The 21,289-nt window shown below is 35.1% G+C and overlaps 1 protein-coding gene across 1 annotated transcript in view; it reads right to left on the bottom strand.

Moving 5' to 3' along the window:
* Positions 1–21,289, bottom strand: part of LOC111046856 (nucleolar protein 6) — a gene marked incomplete in the record, with an annotated part of 84,835 nt that overhangs the window by 47,807 nt on the left and 15,739 nt on the right. Inside the window, 6 exon segments of the mRNA XM_039435243.1 lie at positions 1,415–1,569; positions 3,129–3,348; positions 5,302–5,532; positions 10,476–10,752; positions 13,847–13,962; positions 16,880–17,152. Of these exon segments, the coding sequence (XP_039291177.1) occupies positions 1,415–1,569; positions 3,129–3,348; positions 5,302–5,532; positions 10,476–10,752; positions 13,847–13,962; positions 16,880–17,152 (1,272 nt within the window).

The following is a 21,289-nucleotide window of genomic DNA, read 5'->3' as shown; positions in this document are numbered from 1 at the left end:
TCCATAAGGATTAAATGTAAACTTTGAAGGACCGTAGGAAAGAGTCCTGCAGTCGGATTATAAATTTAATAGGCCATAAACTTTCTCCTGAACATAACAAAAACAACTAAACAAAAATCATCAAATTCGGTGAACAAATAAAAAAGTTATTGAACGTAAAAATTTGAGGTTCGATTTTTATTTATATAGATTAGCTATCCTTTATAGAAGTCAGTGGGAAGAAGGCAGAGAAACGGCAACGCTGTCCTCCGATCTTTTCCATTGTCATTATAGCGTCGTTGACCTCACGGTAGGGTTCATCGCAGTATTATTAGTTTATCCTATAAATCTACACAAGGAAATTACTGAGATATTACATTTATTCAAACGGTAATGAACTAATAAACGAAAATCCAAATTGAATGCTGTAAATCAACCCGAAGACTTCTGCTACTGCAAATATTGACAACAGGGTAAACAGCTATAGTGAGGTCCACGTTATAATGGCAGTGTACGATTGACAATACTGTTGCTGTCCTTGTCTATCATACAACAAAACAGATAGCACTATCTCTCTCTCGCTTTGCAATGTTGTCTATTTGCCAGAATATTTTATATTCATTTTTGACAGTGACTGTACAAAACTGACCAAACAATTCTCAGCCGTCATTTTTTTTCTTCATTCTATCAAAATACTTGAGTACACAAGTCGTATAATTGATTTAAAATGTTTTTTTGAAACAATGAAATAATTTTTAAACATTGCCGTATGAGAAACACAAATAATTTGTTTTTATTTTAATTATTAAAATACCTGAAATGACATTTTAAAAGTTGATAACTAACCATCCTAGACTTCATCCATGCTTTAGTTAGCCTACCCGTATAGGTTAGACCTACTCGTACCGGTATGAATAATATTGAAAAGTTATTTCAGAATTAAATCCATTGAAATTACTTATTTTTAAAAAGGATTTTTATTTTTCTATTATTTTTAAAAGAAATTGGAATAGAATGCCTACCAAATAACTTAATTTCTGTTGTTTTCAAATTCAGATTGTTGTATCACAGCTTTTTAAATTAGCCGCCATTTCAGGTTTGTATAAAAATAAAAATCTGATCTCAGGTATGAAAGCAAATTTTTGAATCAAATTATGAAAAAATATATTTTTTTGATTAATTTGACATTAAATTGATTATTTTATCAAGGAAATGATAATTATTATTAGATTAAATTTAATGGGATGAATTGAGTTACAGCTGTGTACAGTCAATGGCAAAATGGAGAGACTTCGCAACGTTTTTCTCCTATCTTTCTCCACTGCCATTATAATGTGCACCTCACAATAGAGATTATCTTCCGATCATATCTGGTTGAAATTGGAAGATTTAAGGCTTTAGATTGTTGCACACGAAAGTAAGAGAAAATAAATACCTTGCAGACAATGAGGTAGTTGGGAAAAGGCTTGGCGATGAGTTGGTAACGCTGCTGGAGTTTGTTGGCGAGTTCTATGTAGAATGCAGCCTTAATTCGACTGATGGCTGCCAGGTCGTGTGGCCACTTCTTCGACAGACCCAACTGCATCACGGCTGCAAACAACAAACAATCAAATCAAATAAACTTAATAAAATAATTATCAAGTATTCTGTCAAAATTACGTAGTTCTGCCTGCCTATAGTGAGGTCCACGTTATAATGGCAGATCCTCTGTCTTGTCAATGCCTTCTGTGGACGGTAGTAGATACAGGTCTATTGATGTAATATTAACTGTTCATTCTGGTTTAAAATAATCAATTATATTTTTCATTAATTTCATAATGAATTTTCAAAATTAAGATGAAATACAGTCGAACCTCTGTATAACGAAGTCGATTATCCCGAGAAAAAATTCGCTGCAGAGAGGTATTCGTTATTGAGAGATTGTTCTGTCAATAAAACTGCCACGATCTTATGGATCTTGTAATATCGTATCACGGCGGTAAATAAATGAATATGGTACATAAAACATATAATCGGGAATGTAGGTAGGGTACCTCAATAATAATACTGAAATTTAAAAATTCATGCTGTTTTAAAATGAAAAATTTTTTTTTGAATATTTATAGAATGTAAAAAGTAAGTAAACTCATCAATTTATTCCCGGAAAGCTTGATTTGTACTATTTGTAGAGTTTAATCAATGTACATACTCAGTACAGTAGCAATATTTTTCATCTTCTTCATTAAATATATTTTACTTATTTTTACACTACTATTATTGCCTTTTGTGGACGGTAGAAGATACAGGTTTATTCATGTAATATTAACTGTCCATTCTCGTTTAAAATAATCAATTAAATTTTATCAAGCAATACATTATATTTTATAATAATTTCATAATGAATCCACATAATTAAGATGAAATATTTTATTAATTAATTATGAGTTCTACATTGTTAAAAGACGATCTGGCAACAGAGCAAAGCGAGAAAGATATGGCGCTATCCGCTTTGTTGAATGATAGACAAGGATAGCAATACCATTGCTAATCAAACACTCCCATTATAACGTAGACCTCAGTATATATTCGAACGAGAGTTAGCGATTTCTCGCTTTTGACTGAAGGCCAAAGTCGTTGTCCGTCTGATTGTATGTTCTACAATAACTTCTAGACTGATCAATCAGCTTCAAATTTTGAACACGTATTCTTCGAACCTTTTTACAGGTGAAGATCTTTGGACAGCAACATTGACCCACTCCTTCGTCCTTTATCAGGATATGAAAAACATTGTATATACATCGACGCGCAGTTAAAAAATGAATATTCCTGACAAATCTCATAGAATTCTATCAACGTGTTTGACCGTAATTACGTTACATACAGACAGACGAAAGAAAATCCGAGTTAAAACATAGACCTCACTGCGTCCGGTCAATTAAATCTCGAAAAATAAAATAAAGAGAGAATAGTGTAAAGTTTCAGCTATTTTGAATTATTTAGGAATGTTTCATTTTGTCAAGGAAAAACGTTTCCAATTATAGAAATGAGGAAATAAAGATTATCATAAAAACTACGACTAAGTCCCGTTTGGAAAACCAGTTTTCTGACTCCAGCTGTTTAGTCTAGAACTTAGCTGAATCCCGAGCTCGGAAACCGGCCCTAATAGTTACCATCAATCGGCTCCACACTTTTGGGAGCTTTGCAGCGTTGATTGGCGTCTGGTGAGGCTCGCTGAGGCGCTCTAGCGGCACAAAACCGAACTACATCGGAGACCCCTTGCACAGCGGCCAGGGTGAGCGGCAGATCTTCAACGTCCAGCATCTGTCTGGTCAGTGCATCCAACGCAGCCACCGCTCGCTGCTGTGCTGTCGCTAGGTCGCAGTCATCCTCCTATTTACAAACAGCACAATTTCGAGTCACATTATCCTATTATATTAAACGAGAAATTTCTGTATATCTGTATATATTTTTATATTTGGTTATTAGTTACTTATATTTATGTCCAACGGATCTCGAAAACAGCTCTAACGATTTTCACGGAATTTAGAACATAGTAGGTTTATGATATAAAAATTCGATTGCACTAGGTCTCATCCCTGGTAAAACTCGCTGGAGGACATTGAAAGGATAATTCATCCTTGGAAAAACAGATGATAATTTCGTCGTCTGTCGATAACAGAAGATGCATGTGCCTGTGTGGGATATCAGCTGTGTAATCAATCAGCTTACTGTATCTCGCAAGAAATATTATCTAGAAATTTTAATAGACTCGATCAAAATAATTATTTGTTGACATAACATTGTATATCATAATATTCAAAGTTAATCATTATTTTACAGTTTTAAATGATTAGTGAGTGTTATTTTGTTATTCTATTTGGTTTGTAAACAATCTAAATTAGAACGCTTCTGTATTCAAATATTTTCGGACTGAAAATTGGACCTGAATTCAAGTGTATGGAGCATAACCTACTTTTTAGACCATTTATAGTGTATAAATCAAAATTCGGGGAAGAAACAGTTTTGGGCTGTGCCTGTTAGTCCTTCCCCAATCATTTTGTATAATATTGTGCTCTGTTCATCAATAAATAAATAACTCGGTGCCCCGATTTAAAATAGCTGAAGTGAGGTCCATGTTAAAAATTATTTCTTAATTATTTATTGATTCATACAATAAGTACATCATTAAAATGATAGGGAGAGAAAAAATATGGTAAGCTTGTGATATTCCTCTCCCAAATTTAGATACGGTTACACTTAGTCCGAAATAGGTAAGTCTTGTTGTTCACTTGACAAAATTTCCATAGTCAGGTCCACGTTATAATGGCAGTGAAGAAAGATAGGAGAACAACGTTACCGATCCTCTGTCTTGTTAATTCCTTCTATATACGGTAACTGATACCGGTTTATTGATGTAATATTAACTGTTCATTCTTGTTTAAAATAATCAATTATATTTTATTAAGCAGAAAATTATATCTTTCAATAATTTAACAATGAATATTTCTATAATTATTTAGATGAACTATTTTGTTAATTTATAATAGTAATAATAAATTATATTTCCATTAATATACAAATAAACAATCTAATCAATAAAATGTACATAATATTCAAAAATACAATTCATGAAATTTACTACAAATATAAGTAAATTGCATTTTTTCGGAAATTAACCTACTCAACTATGGGAAACCAATGTTTTAGAGCAGGTGTAGTAGGAAAACATTGAATTTAGAGTGGGGTGCAAATACATTGGGTAAGTGAGCTCACATATTCTTCGAAATTATGTCTCTAATGAAAAATTATGAAATAAATGGAAATGATTATTATTTGTTGAATTATGTTTATATTGTTCGAAATTATGTTTCATATGTTCGAAATTATTGTTAAAAGACGAGAAAAGATTTTGATACGATCTGGCAACAGAGCAAAGCGAGAAAAGATTTTGATACGATCTGGCAGCAGAGCAAAGCGAGAAAGAAATAGCACTAAACGCTTTGTTGAATGAATTTTTTAATATTTTTTGTGATAGTGAAGGAAGATTTTTTTTTTGGTTTTGTATTTTGAAACTAATTAATCTGATAAATTTGAAATTATTGTAGTACATACATTTTTTGGACTCAAAATAGTGTGTGAATTAAGTTATCATTTACATAACCTCTAGACTGTGTATTCCAAATTAAGGTTTAAAGCAGTTTTGGGCGAATGCCTGTTGTTTTTACCTGCATTGTATCTATTGTCTATGAATAAATGAAATGAATGATAGACAAGGATAGCAATACCATTGCTAATCGAACACTGCCATTATAACGTGGACCTCACTATAGTCATGGTACTCACGTTGGTTGTTTGAACAACTTGCTCTATCTGATCGGCGAAATAGGTGAGGCAGGTTGTGCGCATGCGCAGTTTGGTTGTGAGCAGATGGGTGACGATCGCACGACAGATGAGACGGCGCCGAGACATGACCACACTTGGCGCACACTCCCACACCACCGACTCGCAAATGGTGCCATCCTGGAACCGGCGCAACTCAGCCTTGTCTCCCCAGAACGCACGGAATTCGCTCGCCTATAGAAAAAAAATTGCTTTATTGACAAGGACATTTTCAACAATGCATGGTCATGTAAAAAATTTCAAAGTCACAATACAAATCATCTATATTTGACTTATATCATGAAATCAAGTTAATAAAATATCATTTGAACAGACAGGAATATTACAGTACATACATTCAATTTCAAATTATTTTGGTCATAGTCATTCAATTTCAGCTGTTTTACATCCATGAAATCAAGCCGGTAAAACAGCTGATTGTAGAACAAATAAACATATGATTCTCATTACAGCATAGGCCTACTATACTGTAATAAAATCATATGTTTTCTTTACAGTCGAGTATGTTTCCTAGTTCCGAATTTGGAACAGCAAAACTGCCGCCTTTTAGCGCTCCAGGTGGATGTTTTGTCAACTACAATCAAGAAATTCCTGATTCGAAACTTGTGAACTAGGTTATGTTTATAGAATGCATTTAGTAATGTCAGCACAAGCAGGTAATGTTTTCTGTTTCTCAATTATTCTTTTCTAGATTATTATGACAAAATATTGTAAGTTACTTGGACGTGAATATCTTTTCTAGTGCCTGAATTAAATTCTAGTCTCGGCTAACGCCTCGACTAGAAACATCATTCTCGCCTGCAAAACGGCCCTTCCCGTCCTTGTGACTCAAGATACTATTATTCTGCCTGACATTTTTTACAATTTATAAGCTCGTCAAAAGAAAAAAATACAGTGTACATAATAAGATACATAACATAATATCAAGAATAGCAATAGCTCAGAGTATGTATATACAAGTAGGCTAACAGGGAGATTGACAAGAATAGTAACAGCATTCACATAGATGACACTCCTTACAGTACACAACTTAGTCCAAAATGAGTTGCAGCCCTTATATTGAACATTCAAAGTATGCAGTCAATGAATATATGCTCTCTCCATCATTTTATTCTACACAAATTTCTTGGATTTCATTTTTGGCAGCTCTTCAACAGCTGAGGAAAGAGTTTTGTAAATTTGTATCTGCTGAAATAGGTGACTGTCCCTTGTTTTAGAAAGCCTTTCCTGTGAGATTGGAATATCATTTCTATGCCGGGTTGTTTATTCATGTTTGTTTCCCTGACATGAGTAAATTCTAAATAGGTTTTGACATGCAGCAAGCTAATCATTATAAAAATATTGAAGGGAATGTCAACATCCTCAGTCTTCGAAAGCTTTCTCTGCATCAAAAAAATGCATTAAAAAAAAGGTGTTTTGTATTATTATGACTCTCTGTTTCTCAAGTTGTCTAACACTCTCATTGCCTTTTTTGCCATATGAAAACTTTTGAAGCATAGCAAGAATTACCCCATAGGCGAATACCATAGGATATGGTATTCATTAATTTTGATACTGTTTATGTATAATGTTTGCAATTTATAGAGAAATAGTCAGCTACTTTATAAGGTGTTTCGTTTATCAAAATTTTCTTCATTTTCATTTTGGGAGATGTCTTAATAAAAACAGGCAGATAATTATAGAGTTTCACAGCCATATAAGCATAGAGTTTGTGAGAGGAGCTATGTGGATACCTATGAACTCTCAGACTGTTTCCGTTCCTTGTGTCATAAACATGGAGATCCCTATTCACATCAAATATTTCAATATTGGAATGTACAAATACAATCGAAAAATACACATTAAGAGCTGGGAAGGTCATTACCCTCATTTTCATGAATAAAGGTCTACAACTTTCTCGATACGATGCATTGCATAGAAGCCTCAGTATCTTCTTTTATAGGACAAGAATTTCCTGGCTGGGTGAGAGTATAAAGGTGCGTACAGATATGCGCGCCGCGAACATGAGCAATTCACTTTTGATCAGCTGTCTATATCTGTATTTTTACAGAAACGGTATAAGATATAGATATAAAAATCTTGACATCAGCTGATTAAGAGTGAATTGCTCATGTTCGCGGCGCGTATATCTGTACGCACCTTAAGAACGACACAGTATGAGACACTACCAGCGTCAAATAGCTTCACAAAAAAACAACTACTATAGTGAGGTCCACGTTATAATGACAGTATTTGATCAACTTTGGTTTTGCTATCCTTGTCTATCATTCGACAAAGCCGGTGGTACTATCCTTTTCAAGGTCCAACACGATGCTAATTATGTTTTTGACAGTGTAGAAATATAATTAATTAATGCAGAGGATCGGCATCGCTATTCTTCTATCTTTATCCACTGCCATTATAACGTGGACCTCACTATAGGACTGTTGTCTTGAGTTGCAACATAAACGACCTATACCATGACCTATCTTCTCTATATTTTCTCTATGATTATAGTGAGGTCCACGTTATAATGGCAGTGGAGTAAGGTAGGAGAACAGCTTTGCCGATTCTCTGCCTCATCACTGCCTTCTATAGAGGATAGCTGATACCAGTATATCTGATTTAATATTTATTAAATTTTATTAAAACTGTTCATTTTGTTTCCTATTTCTTCCTAGGTCTTCCCCACGACATTTTTCGAAGTGGTCGATCTTTTTCCCCACATAATCGTTCTCCTTTCTCTCCACATGTCTGCACCACTACAGTCTTTTTTTCTTGTGCTATAGCCTAAGTAGGTATTCATCTTGGAACTTGGAAATCACCAGATGCAACAACAATCAATCAGATTGATCACGTGATAGTTGACTTCCGTAATGCATCATCAATTTCTAATGTAAGAAGCTGTAGGGGACCTAATTGTGACTCTGACCATTTCATTGTGAAGGTAGTAGTGAGACAGAGGCTGTCAATGGCGGGTAAACAAAAGGTTATGCCTAAAGGATGGGATGTTGAAAAGCTAAAGAGTGAAAGAGTCCGTAGTGAATACCTCAGGTTAATACAGGAAAAAACTTTGAGCTCTTCAAAAACAGATGGTGTTAAAGAAGTATGGACAAAGCTAGCCAATGGCCTGAAGGAAGCAGCAAATGAAGCAATTGGTCAGAAAAGATGGAAAAGGAATGAGGGATGGTACGATAATGAGTGCAGGGAAGCAATTAGAGAGAAGAATGAAGCCAGAGCTCGAATGATACAACGAGAAATAAGAAGAAATTATGAAGATTACAAGGAAAAACGAAGAATTGCAAATAGGACAAAGAAAAGAGAAGCTTTGAACAAACCGTTAGAAGAAATTGAAAGCTTATATAACAGAATGAAACGAAAAAGTTCTATAGAGCGATGGAAAGAATAAATAAAGAATATAGACCAAGAATTATTTCCTGCAAAGACAAAAGAGGGAGAGTTGTGAATGGAGAGGATAATATCATGGAGAGATGGGCAGAGCATTTCAGAGAACTGTTAACAGTAACAGATATCAATGAGGAGAATGTACATGAAGGAACAGGGGAGCCACTTAGTATTGAAGCGGAGTTTGTTGCAGGGCCAACATTAGAGGAAACAGAAATGGCTGTAAAGCACCTGAAGAATGGAAAGGCAGGTGGCCAAGATAATATATCGGCAGAAATGATAAAGTATGGTGGTGATGACACAGTCAAGAGAATACATGAGCTGATAAGTATGATATGGAGAGATGAAACTATGCCTCAAGATTGGAACAAAGGTATAATATGTCCAATCTATAAAAAAGGCGATAAACTGGACTGTAATAATTATCGTGGAATAACTCTTCTCAGTGTAGCTTATAAAGTCTTATCAAGTATTCTTAACAATGGAATTAAGGCCTACACAGAACAAGTGCTTGGAGAATATCAATGCGGATTCCGGCCAGAAAGGGCAGCAGATCAAATCTTTACAATCCGGCAAATCGCAGAAAAGTTTTATGAGCATGACCTGGATTTACATATTTTATTTATTGACTTCAAGCAAGCCTTCGATAGCATAGTAAGAGGTGAGCTATGGAAAACATTGGAGCAATACGCCTTACCAAAAAAGCTCATTAGTCTAGCAAAAATGACAATGAGTAGGACTGCAGCAATGGTCAAAATTGGTAATAGAAGGAGCAGCACTTTTCAATTTAACACTGTTGTCAAACAAGGCGATGTTCTATCTGCAATCCTATTCAATATTGCATTGCATAGAGCTATTGAAGGATTAGACAGGGGAAATATTTTCCACCGAATGTATCAGGTAGGCTATGTGCATATGCAGAAGATGTAGCGATAATTGCAAGAAGGAAAGATGTTCTGCAGGAAACGTATTTGTTGCTAGAAAGAGAGGCGAATAAGATTGGCTTGGTAGTTAATGAAAGTAAAACGAGGTATATGAAAATATGAAGTAGTCAAGCAAGAAGAGTTCCACAAAACCTCGGAATTGGAAATAAAATCTTTCAAGGTGTAAGGGACTTCAGCTACTTGGGGGTTGAACTGAATAACGAAAACAAGATGGGTTACAGCATAAAGCAAAGAGTATTGGCTGGAAATAGAGCATACTTCAGTAACATGAAACTTTTGAAGAACAGGCTCATATGTAGAAACACGAAACTTTAAATATATGAGAGCCTAATTCGACCTGTTGTAACGTACAGCTGTGAATCTTGGACGTTAACGAAAGAAGACAAAAACCATTTAGGCGTTTTTGAAAGGAAAATCCTAAGAACGATTTATGGTCCAGTTAAAGAAGGAGAGGAGTGGAGGAGAAGAACTAATTCAGAGCTCGAGGCATTGATAAAAGGCCAAAATATTGTAAAATTTATAAAGGCGCAGCGGCTTAGATGGTTTGGACATATTTGTAGAATGAATGAGAACAGAATGCCTAAAATAATATTCAAGGAGAGGCTACATTCAAAAAGAAAGAGAGGAAGGCCAAGAATAAGGTGGGAAGATGAAGTGAGAGACTATCTCCAGAAAATGGGATATAGAGGATGGAGACAATTATTAACAGAGGACCGAGAAGCGTGGAGAGCTGTAGTGGAGGCGGCCTGATAAAAAAAGCCCAAGTAAGTAACAAACTGAACAGCTCACCTCAGGCAAGTTAGCCTCGGGTCCCTTCTCGATCACTGAGAACGCATGCTCAGCATTGAGTCGCAGACCCACGACCAAACTGCACAGTTGTGCCTGCACACGTGTGTGTGACGCATGCACAGGCCAGCTGACCGGCTGACCGCAGTCGACCGCCAGAGCGGCCAGCCGACGGTCCAGACCGCGCGACAAAAGCCTGGCCAGCTGTTCCACCAGCACAGCCCGTCTGTCCAGCAAGCGGTCCACCTCTGAACGCACACATGGTTCATGATTTTGCACCCTGAAAACGATCACTACACTCAATAAAAATGCATACCACATATCTATACTACTGTATAATAATAAAAAGAGCTGGCTTATACGGGTTAGGTAAATTATGTTTGACGTATCATCCCTTCTTAACTATTGGACCGATCAAGCTGAAATTTTGCATATAGATTCAATGTTCCCCATTCAAACCATGCTGACACATTGATGTGAATCTTACTATAATTTGGTTACTTTAGATCAGATGAAGATAATAACCTAATGTTGATAATCGCGACTGTTTCAATTCAATGTTTGAATTTTTTGATTTTTATGCCAGCTGTTATCCTATACTATTAAACGAGCAATTTCTGTTTATATGTTCATCTATATTCTATATATATATATAAAAGCGAAATGGCACTCACTCACTGACTGACTGACTGACTCACTCACTCACTCACTCACTCACTCACTCACTCACTCACTGGCATAACTAAAAATCTACCGGACCAAAAACGTTCAAATTTGGTAGGTATGTTCAGTTGGCCCTTTAGAGGCGCACTAAGAAATCTTTTGGCAATATTTTAACTCTAAGGGTTGTTTTTAAGGGTTTAAAGTTCGTCTTTTAGCATGTATATTCTTCTTCTCCCAATCTCTTAATTATAATTGGAATTTCCATATCATATGTTACTATAGAACTATAATCTAGATAGAGTACCTCTTCGAAAAAGTTGTTAACTGGCAACTAAATTAATAATTTTGTCAGGTTGGCATTAAGTTGAGTTGACTTTGTTAGGTTGGCACCAAGTTGAAGATTTAAATGCATTTATCGCGGAAAAATTGATTGGGCACTGATACCTACTTCAATCCTGGGAATATTATATTACTAGCCATCAGGCTCCCTTCGCTCGCCATACCCGTTTAGCAAGACGTTTAGTCTGGACCCCCGACTGGATTCTCCTAACATATGATAAAAATGCTCAAATGAAAAATGCAGGCGAGCGAAGCGAGCCTGCTGTTCTCATTCCTGAACGATCCAGACGGTCCGCCCCCTGGCTAGACGGATATGGCGAGCGAAGCGAGCCTGACGGCAAGTATGTTTATATATCTGTATGTGACCGGATCTCGAAAACGGCTCTAACGATTCTCACAAAATTTGGAACAAAGTAGGTTTATGATATGAAAATTCGATTGCACTAGGTTTCAACCCTGGGATAACTCGCTGAAGGACATTGAACGGATAAATACGTCCTTGGAAAAACAGCTGCAAATTTTGTCGTCTTTCGATACCGTAATGGAAGAGAGTGAACGAGTGCATGTGTGGGATCATCCAGCTGATCTCACGAGAAGAAAAATTCAGCAAGAGAAACTTATTTTCGTTTATTTCTCTTTCTTTAGAAAACATGTTTACTTCAGAAAGTCCAAAATAGTAACTAGATGCTGATAGTGTGGGATAGTACATAGTATATTAACAAATATTGTAGCAAACATAGTATATCATTCTATATCGAATTCATAGTATATGAATCTATTGTGATTAATAATGTGTTTGTTTTTTGAAGTGTGAATAAATATTGTTATTTTGATGAGTGATAGTAGCTTAACCTAGATGTTGTTTGGACTGTAGTATAAATTTGAAAAGGGACAGTTTTGGGCATAAGCCTGTTGTGCCTCCTCATATAACTGTAAAAATAATTGTACGACTGAGAAAATGAATGAATAAATATAAACTATAAATTCAATCTTTGGTTACAAATTTTCTATGCTTTTACACTCCAGAGCAAAGCTCGGTCCCCCGATATTTAATGATTTCAGTACGCTAAATTATTAATTAGACCCTTGCGGAGCACGGGTTATCTGCTAGTTTATAACTAGTAGTTCTGCGAACAGTAGACCTCGCTCATGAATACAACTTTCAATCTAATGAGAAGGGCCAGTACAGTAAGTACAGTATATTGTGAAGATTTAGCCATGATTGTCATCTATTATTTCCTCCATTGAAAGTGCTAGAGACACTGTTTCCAGGGACACCGGATTTATCAAGGAGTATCATTATATCAAATACATACCTTTCAAATGAAAAGGACTAAGAAATTGTCAAAAAACCAGAAAATTTATTTATACTCTGAAAGACCGGTTTCGGTCATTATCAGAATTTATCAGAGATTGACAATGGTGTAATTACCGAAACCGGTATTTCTAAGTATCAATAAATCTGTGTTTTTTTTTGACAATTTCTTGGTCTTTTTAATTAAATGTGAATAGTTACCACAATATCAACTTCTCAACTACACAAAAAGGAAAAAAATTACCTTTATACCTTTAAATACAAATTTTTCTCTACAACTGCAGTATTGGACTCCAATACAATAAAGATTTTGTTTGAATAATTTATCCAATTAATTTGTTAAATCAATTTAATAATAATAATAATGATAATAAGATTCAATTTAATCATTCTATCTAATCATAATAATTTATTTTATAATGATATATTATTAGAATAAGATAAAACTATATTAGTATCAACAACAAAAAAATCTGGTAGGAACGAGAATTGAACCTGGGTCCCACAGTGTGACAAACCACGGTCTAACCGACTCGACCACCATGTGCTCGTATCAATAGATGCAAAAAAGTATGGGAATGATTTGCTGTATCTTCAAAGACACATCTTTTCTGGATTGAGGTTAGTTTGCGGTTTTTTAAATATTACAAAAAACCAGAGGTTTTATCAAAAATCGTTACATATACGTTTCTGCGCCTTGTTTCAAAGAACTTGCATACCAAATTTCATCCAAATCGGACAATAACTGCGACTGTAACTGCGGTACAAACAAACAGACAAAAGCCGATCGAGTCGAAACTAAGACCTCAGCTTCGCTTCGGTCAATAAATTGAACAAAACTATCTGTGTAAATAAAGGTGTAATTTACTATAGTGAGACCCACGTTATAATGGCAGTATTTGATTAACATTGGTGTTGCTATCCTTGTCCATCATTGACAAAGCAGATAACGCTACCCTTTTCTAGCTCCGCAACTATGCCAACTATTTTCACCAATATAGATAAATAAATAATAACAAAATATTCAATCTTATTACTGTGGTTAAACAGCACTCACTTGAAAACATGATCAAACTGATGTAGGAATGGCATTTTGGTCAGGAACAACACTTGGAAACTGTTCAGACCTGGGTTGTCCAAATACTTCAAGGCTAGTTCTGCTTCTTCTTTCACCTGAAACAATAGAATATAACATTGTGCGCCATTCAAACTTATATAATATGGAAATTACTGAGATATTGCAATTATTCAAATGCTAATGAATTAATAATTATTATTAAACAAAAATCCCAATTAAATGTTGTGAATCACCCCGAAGACTTCTACTACTGCAAATATTGACTACAGGGATCTAGAGATTGTCAGTTTGGTGTAAAGGTAAGCATTCCTGCCGGCAATTAGGAGATACCGGGTTTGTTTCCGACCTGACAATTAATTTTTGTATAGTAGCGCTTATCAAATTTCCATCTAGCTATCTACCCTGTTGTCAATATTTGCAGTAGCAGAAGTCTTCGGGGTGATTCACAGCATTCAATTTAGATTTTCGTTTAATAATACTTATATTATATAATAGTTGAACTCAGTTCATAATAAGTTCGTTCACATGCATTGTGATGATTCAGTATTTAAACACCTTTTGCCGGTGTTTTTGCCTCACCTACTGTACTTATGCATGTGATCATAAATTGAATCTTCATTTTAAAACTATTGTTTGTAATGTAAAGGATATCATTTCGTTATTATATCTAATTAAATAAATGTATCTATCTTGGTTTAAGTGCAGTAGCATATACTTATATTTATTTTTTGTAAAGCTTTTTTGTATTTTGTTTTTGGCAAATAAAATTCATTCAAAATTAAAAAAAAAAATTAAATTAATTAAAAATCAGGGCACCGAGATTCGCTCGTTATTTATTTATTGACTTTTGTTAAACCGAAAACAATTCTTTAAAATTATTGGGAAAGCACTAACAGGCACAGCCCAAAACTGTTTCTTTCCCGAATTTTGATTTATACCCTATAAACAGTCCAGAAAGTAGGTTATGTTCCATACACTTGAATTCAGGTTCGATTTTTTGTTCAAACATTTGAAAACAAAAAAAAAATAATTTAGATTATATACAAACCAAATTGAATAACAAAATAACACTCACTAATCACTTGAAATTGTCAAATAATGACCAACTTTGAAAATTTTGATATACTCTAGTTTAGGAGGATTATCTTGTCATGTCAACAAATCAGATTATGTTGATCAAATCGATTAAATTGTCTAGCTAGATAAAATCTCTCGCTGATTGATTATGATTACACAGCTGGAAATAATTCTGTTTCTCTCCCACACAGACACACACATCTTCTGTTATCGAGAGACGACGAAATTATCATATGTTTTTCAAGGATTCCTTTTAATGTCGTTCAGTGAGTTTTCCAAAGAATGAGACCAAGTGCAATCGAATCTTTATATCATAAACCTACTATGTTCCAAATTCCGTGAAAATCGTTAGAGCCGATTTCGAGATCCGTAGAACATAAATAACCAGATATAAAAATAGCCGGATATAAAAATAACCAGGTATAAAAATAGCCAGATATATAAATACAGAAATTGCTCGCTTAATATAATAGGATTCTCAACTACTATGTAAAGTTGTACAGTTATAAAAGATCAACAAGTGAATTCAATTTATAATATTTCATCCTAAACATCTGATAATCAGACAGAGGATAAGTAAAGAAAGAGCAACCTTGAGAAGGTTCTTAACACATATTTCAATCACATTCATAAAATACTGTAATTATATAATAGTCACATAATTTTTTTTTTTTTAAACGCAGTCCGTCAAAAGTACAAGGGCCTGGGTTGAATCAAAAACAAGGAACGATAATATATTACTCCTGCAAAAATTCATCCACACAATAGTATGGCCTTTCAAGCAACAGCCTCTTTAACGATCCTCTGAATTTTCGTAAGTCCGCCATGTCTCTAATATCCTGAGGGAGTCTATTATATATTTTTGAGCCTATATATTGCGGAGATGGCGGTTCTATGAGCAGCCACTGATAGGGATGCTGAGTGCCTTGTATTGTAGCTGTGCATAATAAATTTCATTATTGCGGGTGAAGTTTGGTAGGTTTTTGTGAGTGTAAGAACAGATCTCGAAGATATACTGAACGATAATGTGGACTGTATTTTGTACGATAAAATAACACAACAAAACAAGGGAACTCTAACCTTTGACAACCAATTTTGATTGAACATGAAACATGCTTAAAAATTGAAAACAACTCACCATCTCCTTCCGTTTTAACATACGAATAAATACATTATTTGTGAGATGGGTAGTGGGTAGCAGATCATTGGATAGATAGGAAAGCCCCAGGATGTGAATTCGCTAAATAAGTAAGTATTTGAGTAGTTTTTCAAACGGGACTTGTCATTGTGATGATTTGTAGTATTTTTAAATGTTATTATGTTTTACTAGGATATTTAAAACAATATTTTCTTCATACACACTGAGTTATTACTGGACAACCAATTTCAAGAACTAATAATTATAAATAAAATACAACTTGAAATCATATTACACGTCCACGATCACGCATAATAATTCAAAACTTGAGTAACGAAGCACGCGAAATGAACTGCTTGCAACGACAGTTGGGCTTGCCCGGGCAGTAAGCGCATGTAGCTTACTAGCGGCACTGTAGCGAAAAAGTGTACTAACCAACTATAAGCGCTCAAAATTCAAACGCCTATCCATATACATTGACGGCAGTGTGAGTATCTTGCTACTAAGGAAAAGTTCTCGACTGGGATATCTGGGGGGGGGGGTGGGGGGGGCTTGCCAAAAATAATTCTCAATGTTTATTTCTGAGATCGAAATACTTGGATGAAGAATTTAGATCTTCCCCAAAGGGTTATGCCAACAATAATCGAACGGTGTCGTTATAAAAATTCCAAAAAACGCTTCAATAAGCTTCATAAACTTCAATAAGCCAGCTTTTCACCAATAGTTGTGAGATCGGAAGCCATTGTTCTGCAAACTGTGAATGTTATTCTAAAGCTTAGAGATTTTCTTCAACTCACCCTTAAGTAAGTGAACCTGTTCAACTCAGCAGCCAGGTTAACAAAGCCAGTGGCATCCAAGAACACCACCTCATAGTGCTTGTGATATTCTGCGCTGTTATTGGTGCTTGCTGGCAAGAAGGCGGGGCCTTCAGTCAGCCAATCAGAGCTCTGCAATGCGAGCCACGTGTTGCGCACCACCTGATAACTGCTCATCTGCGCATTCAGTTTGCGCATGTTGAACAGATATACGACATACATGGATAGCAGGTGTCCGTTGAACGAGCCGAACCCCTGCAAAAATTACCAATAGGCCTATATCTATATACAATTTAAGGCCGGGACACATATAACCGCACCGAGCCCGTGTCGAGGTACGGCCGAGCTACGCCCGCGACACGTTGATGGTGCTAGGAGAACACACGTATCCGTGCGACAGTCTCAGTTCTTTAGTGCTTTCTGAATGTACTAGACTATTGTTAATAATATAACACTATCAAAATATTCTTACATCCGATTTAAATTTATATTTTTCATTTTCAAAATAATTACCTGTAGATGAGAATCATAGTGCTGGTATATATTTCGGTGCATAACAATACCACAATCAGACATGTATCGGAAATATATATCAGCAATAAAGTTGTCATCTTCTGCCTTATGTATCTAACGTGATTAGTTTTAAATTTAAAATTCAAGACACAGTTACCGGTTCCTTCTCTTATAATTCTTGTTGTTTATTTTATTATTTTATGTCTATTATACCTTCGGCTTAACTTATTATTTGTTTATAATTTTACTTTTGGTCAACTTATTTTTCCGTTCAATCTTATTTCTCGTCACTTTGATCGTATAAAAATGGAAAATTCCGTATCTCTTTCAATATGTTTTTCACTCTCTATGTTGAACGAGCACGCACCGTCACCGTCAAAAAGTAAACTGAACTAGTCGGTGACGGCGCGGGCAACAAACACGGTGACGGTGCTGACGCGGTGCGGTAGTATGTGTCCCTACACGTTTGAAAGCATTTGTTTTCTCACTCACCGTAGTACGTCCGACACTAGGCCGTGCCGCGTCGCGGGCTCGGTGCGGTTATGTGTGGCCCGGCCATTACAGATGGAAATTACTAAGATATTGCAATTCTTCAAATGCTAATGAATTAATAATTATTATTATTAAACGGTAATCCAAATTAAATGCTGTAAATCACCCCGAAGACTTTTGCTACTGCAAATATTGACAACATGGTAAAAAGCTAGATGGAAATTCGATGACCGCTACTATTTTCAATATTTGCAGTAGCCAGTATCAGAAGTCTTTGGGGTGATTTGAAGCATTTAATTTGGATTTTCGTTTAATAATAATTATTGATTCATCTATACTATTCAAAAATTATTTAATCATCGAATTTCCATCTAGTTGTTTACCCTGTTGTCAATATTTGCAGTAGCAGAAGTGTTCGGGGTGATTTACAGAATTTAATTTGTATTCTCGTTTGATAATAATTACCCTAGAATTATTTGCTTCATAAGACTCTTTTCAGGTTATAGGTAGCAACAATAATTATTGTCAAAGCCTTCAATACTCACAAAGAAAAAGAATTAACTTATAAATGAATATTCTGCTCTTCTAAAGAGCTGTCAAAAGTAAAAATAAAATATTCTGGCAAACAGACAACATTGCAAAGCTAGAGAGAGATAGCGCTATCTGTTTTGTTGTATGATAGAAAATGACAGCAACAGTATTGTCAATCCTACACTGCCATTATAACGTGGACCTCACTATAGAAGTTATTTTTAGTAAATTGAATAAGTTTCTCAAAAATTGAAATTCTTAGGAAATTTTTGTTTTATTCAATCAACAATACCATGATGAATGTATCCTTAGAATATAATGAATTTATCTCATTCCGAATTTGAAATGATCTGTCCCAAAATTTCAACTTTATGCGCTCATATCTGAAAATGTAATGATCGAAAAAATTTCCTGATCAAACTTTTCCATTTTCAAAGCTTGATAGTATACAAATCGAAAAACTTTGAGAAAGTGTTTTAAAGGTTCTGGGTGGTATTCAGAAATTGGGTCCACCCTTGGGAAAATCTATTGAATTTAGTCTTAAAAAAGGTATTTCAAGCTATTAATTTGAAAGCGACGGAGAAATTTCAGGAATGATTCTGAATCTAAACTGAAATTGGATTTTTGTTCCGATTTTTTTATGGCGTACTGGCACAAAAACAGCACTGATTATATACATACTACATACTTATATTAAAGGTGAAAGATAAATTGGAAATTGCAGTTCAAATTAATACGATGTAATAAAATAAAAATTCTTAAGTACCCTTTTGAAATGTTTTATTTTGTTATATGTTTTTGAATGTTTTGTAGTGACCCTATAATGAAAAGGGCATATTATTTAAACAATTCAATGTCTTTACTAGTAGTGTTCAGTATTAGTCAGAATACTAAATTCGAATACAATTTCACAAGGAATTTCCCCATTCATTCATTGGCCGTTTTCACGCCGATTTTCGGCAGACATTTTTATCTTTGTTCAGTATTCATATGTATGGGTTACTCTCCCCCCCAAGCCCTATGTAGGGTGTAGGGAGGGATTGTAGTTGGTGCTCGATGGAACGCTCTGGTCATTCTCCAGCATGTTGTGCCTTCATTAAATATATTTTCCCCCAGTCGGTTAAGGTTTAATCACGATTAAATGCTACACTTTGATCGAGATTACAGCTAACCGATGCATTTTGGTTGCACAAAACAGAAATGTCAAGCGATAACTCCGATTAAACTAACCGGCGTAAAAAATGTTTAATTCTGATTAGTTAACACCATTTTAACGGCGATTAGTTGAAATTGAGAAAGTTTGGTTGCACAAAGGTAAAAATCGAAAAATAACGCCGGTTAAACTAATCGACGTAAAGATTTTCAACAGGCCATTCACGGGGAATTAAATCCAACTAACGCCGATTAGGTACCTACTGATAGCTGGCTTCCAATTATTTTTTGGTAAAAAAAAAACTACAAAATTCAAAGTATGAGCTGAATATATGAATGAATTTCATCCGTTAATAAGATAGAGAAGTGTATCTAGCTAGTATTAGTATTCAAAATTAGATTCTGAATTTTGAGGTTAGTTTTTGATCTGGTTCGTCTGTAGATAGCACTTGACACTAGCGACAGACAGAACATGTTTATTGCTCATGCCCAATGAATGGTCACCGCTTCAATAACATAACCTCAATTTTGTGTCATTTGTTCAGAATAGTTACATAGTCGGTCAAATTACAGTGTTGCCAGATTGCCAGTACCCGTTAAAATCTTGGTTAGTTAACCAAAAACTTAATCAGAATTAAAAACTAACCGATAGTAACCATGTCCATATTTAACAGACGTACGTGCAACTGGCCCTCTGTGTAGGTGTGTAAAGGTAGGGTCACGTGATAAGTAACTAACAGTGAGTAACAAGTAACTAGTGAGTGATCAGTAGTCCAGTCAAATGGTCGTTTTTCAGGAAACAGCCCCGAAAGAATTTTTCTCGACGGTTCTATATGTATTTTGGGGCGCTGAATTCGAATCTGAAATTTGCTGACACGCCAGAGGGCGGCTTCAACCCCAAAACCCCCTAAAATTTCCGACTTTTTTAATTATTCCATTTAATCTCGAAAACTTCGAGTTTTTGGAGAAGAATTATTCTCTACAGAATTAAAGATAATAAAAGTTTTGATAGATTGAGTGGTCGCGCAGGATTCTACCATTTTTGGTTCCAAAGATACGACTTTTCAAAAAAGGAGTATTTTTCAAGGGGGTTTCAAAATTATGCAAACCTACCACTTCTACCCTATACAACTTGGATATTTTTCTAGTATCGATAAAAAACAGAACAAGTATCGATAAAAAACAGAACATCACGTGAAAGATTGACGTGATGATTTCCTATATTTGGGTGTATTCCCCCTCACCCCACTACTAAATTCAAAAATTCCTGAGAAATCCTGTTCAGAATTAATTGTTCTTTCACGTGATGTGTGGTTTTTTTCCTATTCTAGAAAAATATCCAAGTTGTATAGGGTAGAAGTGGTAGGTTAGCATAATTTTGAAAACCCCTTAAAAAATACCCCTATTTGAAAATTCGAAGCTTTGGAAACAAAAATGGTAGAATCCTGCGCGACCACTCAATTTATTAAAAATGTTATTATCTTTAATTTTTCAGAGAATAATTTTTTTCAAAAAACTCGAAGTTTTCGAGATTAAATGAAGAAATTAAAAAGAGTCTAAAATTTTAGGGGGTTTTGGTGGTGAAGCCGCCCTCTGGCGTGTCAGCAAATTTCAGATTCGAATTCAGCGCCCCAAAATACAAATAGAAAAATTCTTTCGGGGCTGTTTCGTGAAAAACGACCATTTGACTGGACTAAGTGAGTA

Source organism: Nilaparvata lugens, chromosome 9 (genome assembly GCF_014356525.2).
Source record: "Nilaparvata lugens isolate BPH chromosome 9, ASM1435652v1, whole genome shotgun sequence".
NCBI classification, from domain to species: Eukaryota; Metazoa; Arthropoda; class Insecta; order Hemiptera; family Delphacidae; genus Nilaparvata; species Nilaparvata lugens.
The sequence above is the reverse complement of the archived record's forward strand: the minus strand, read 5'-3'. Positions and strand labels throughout refer to the sequence as shown.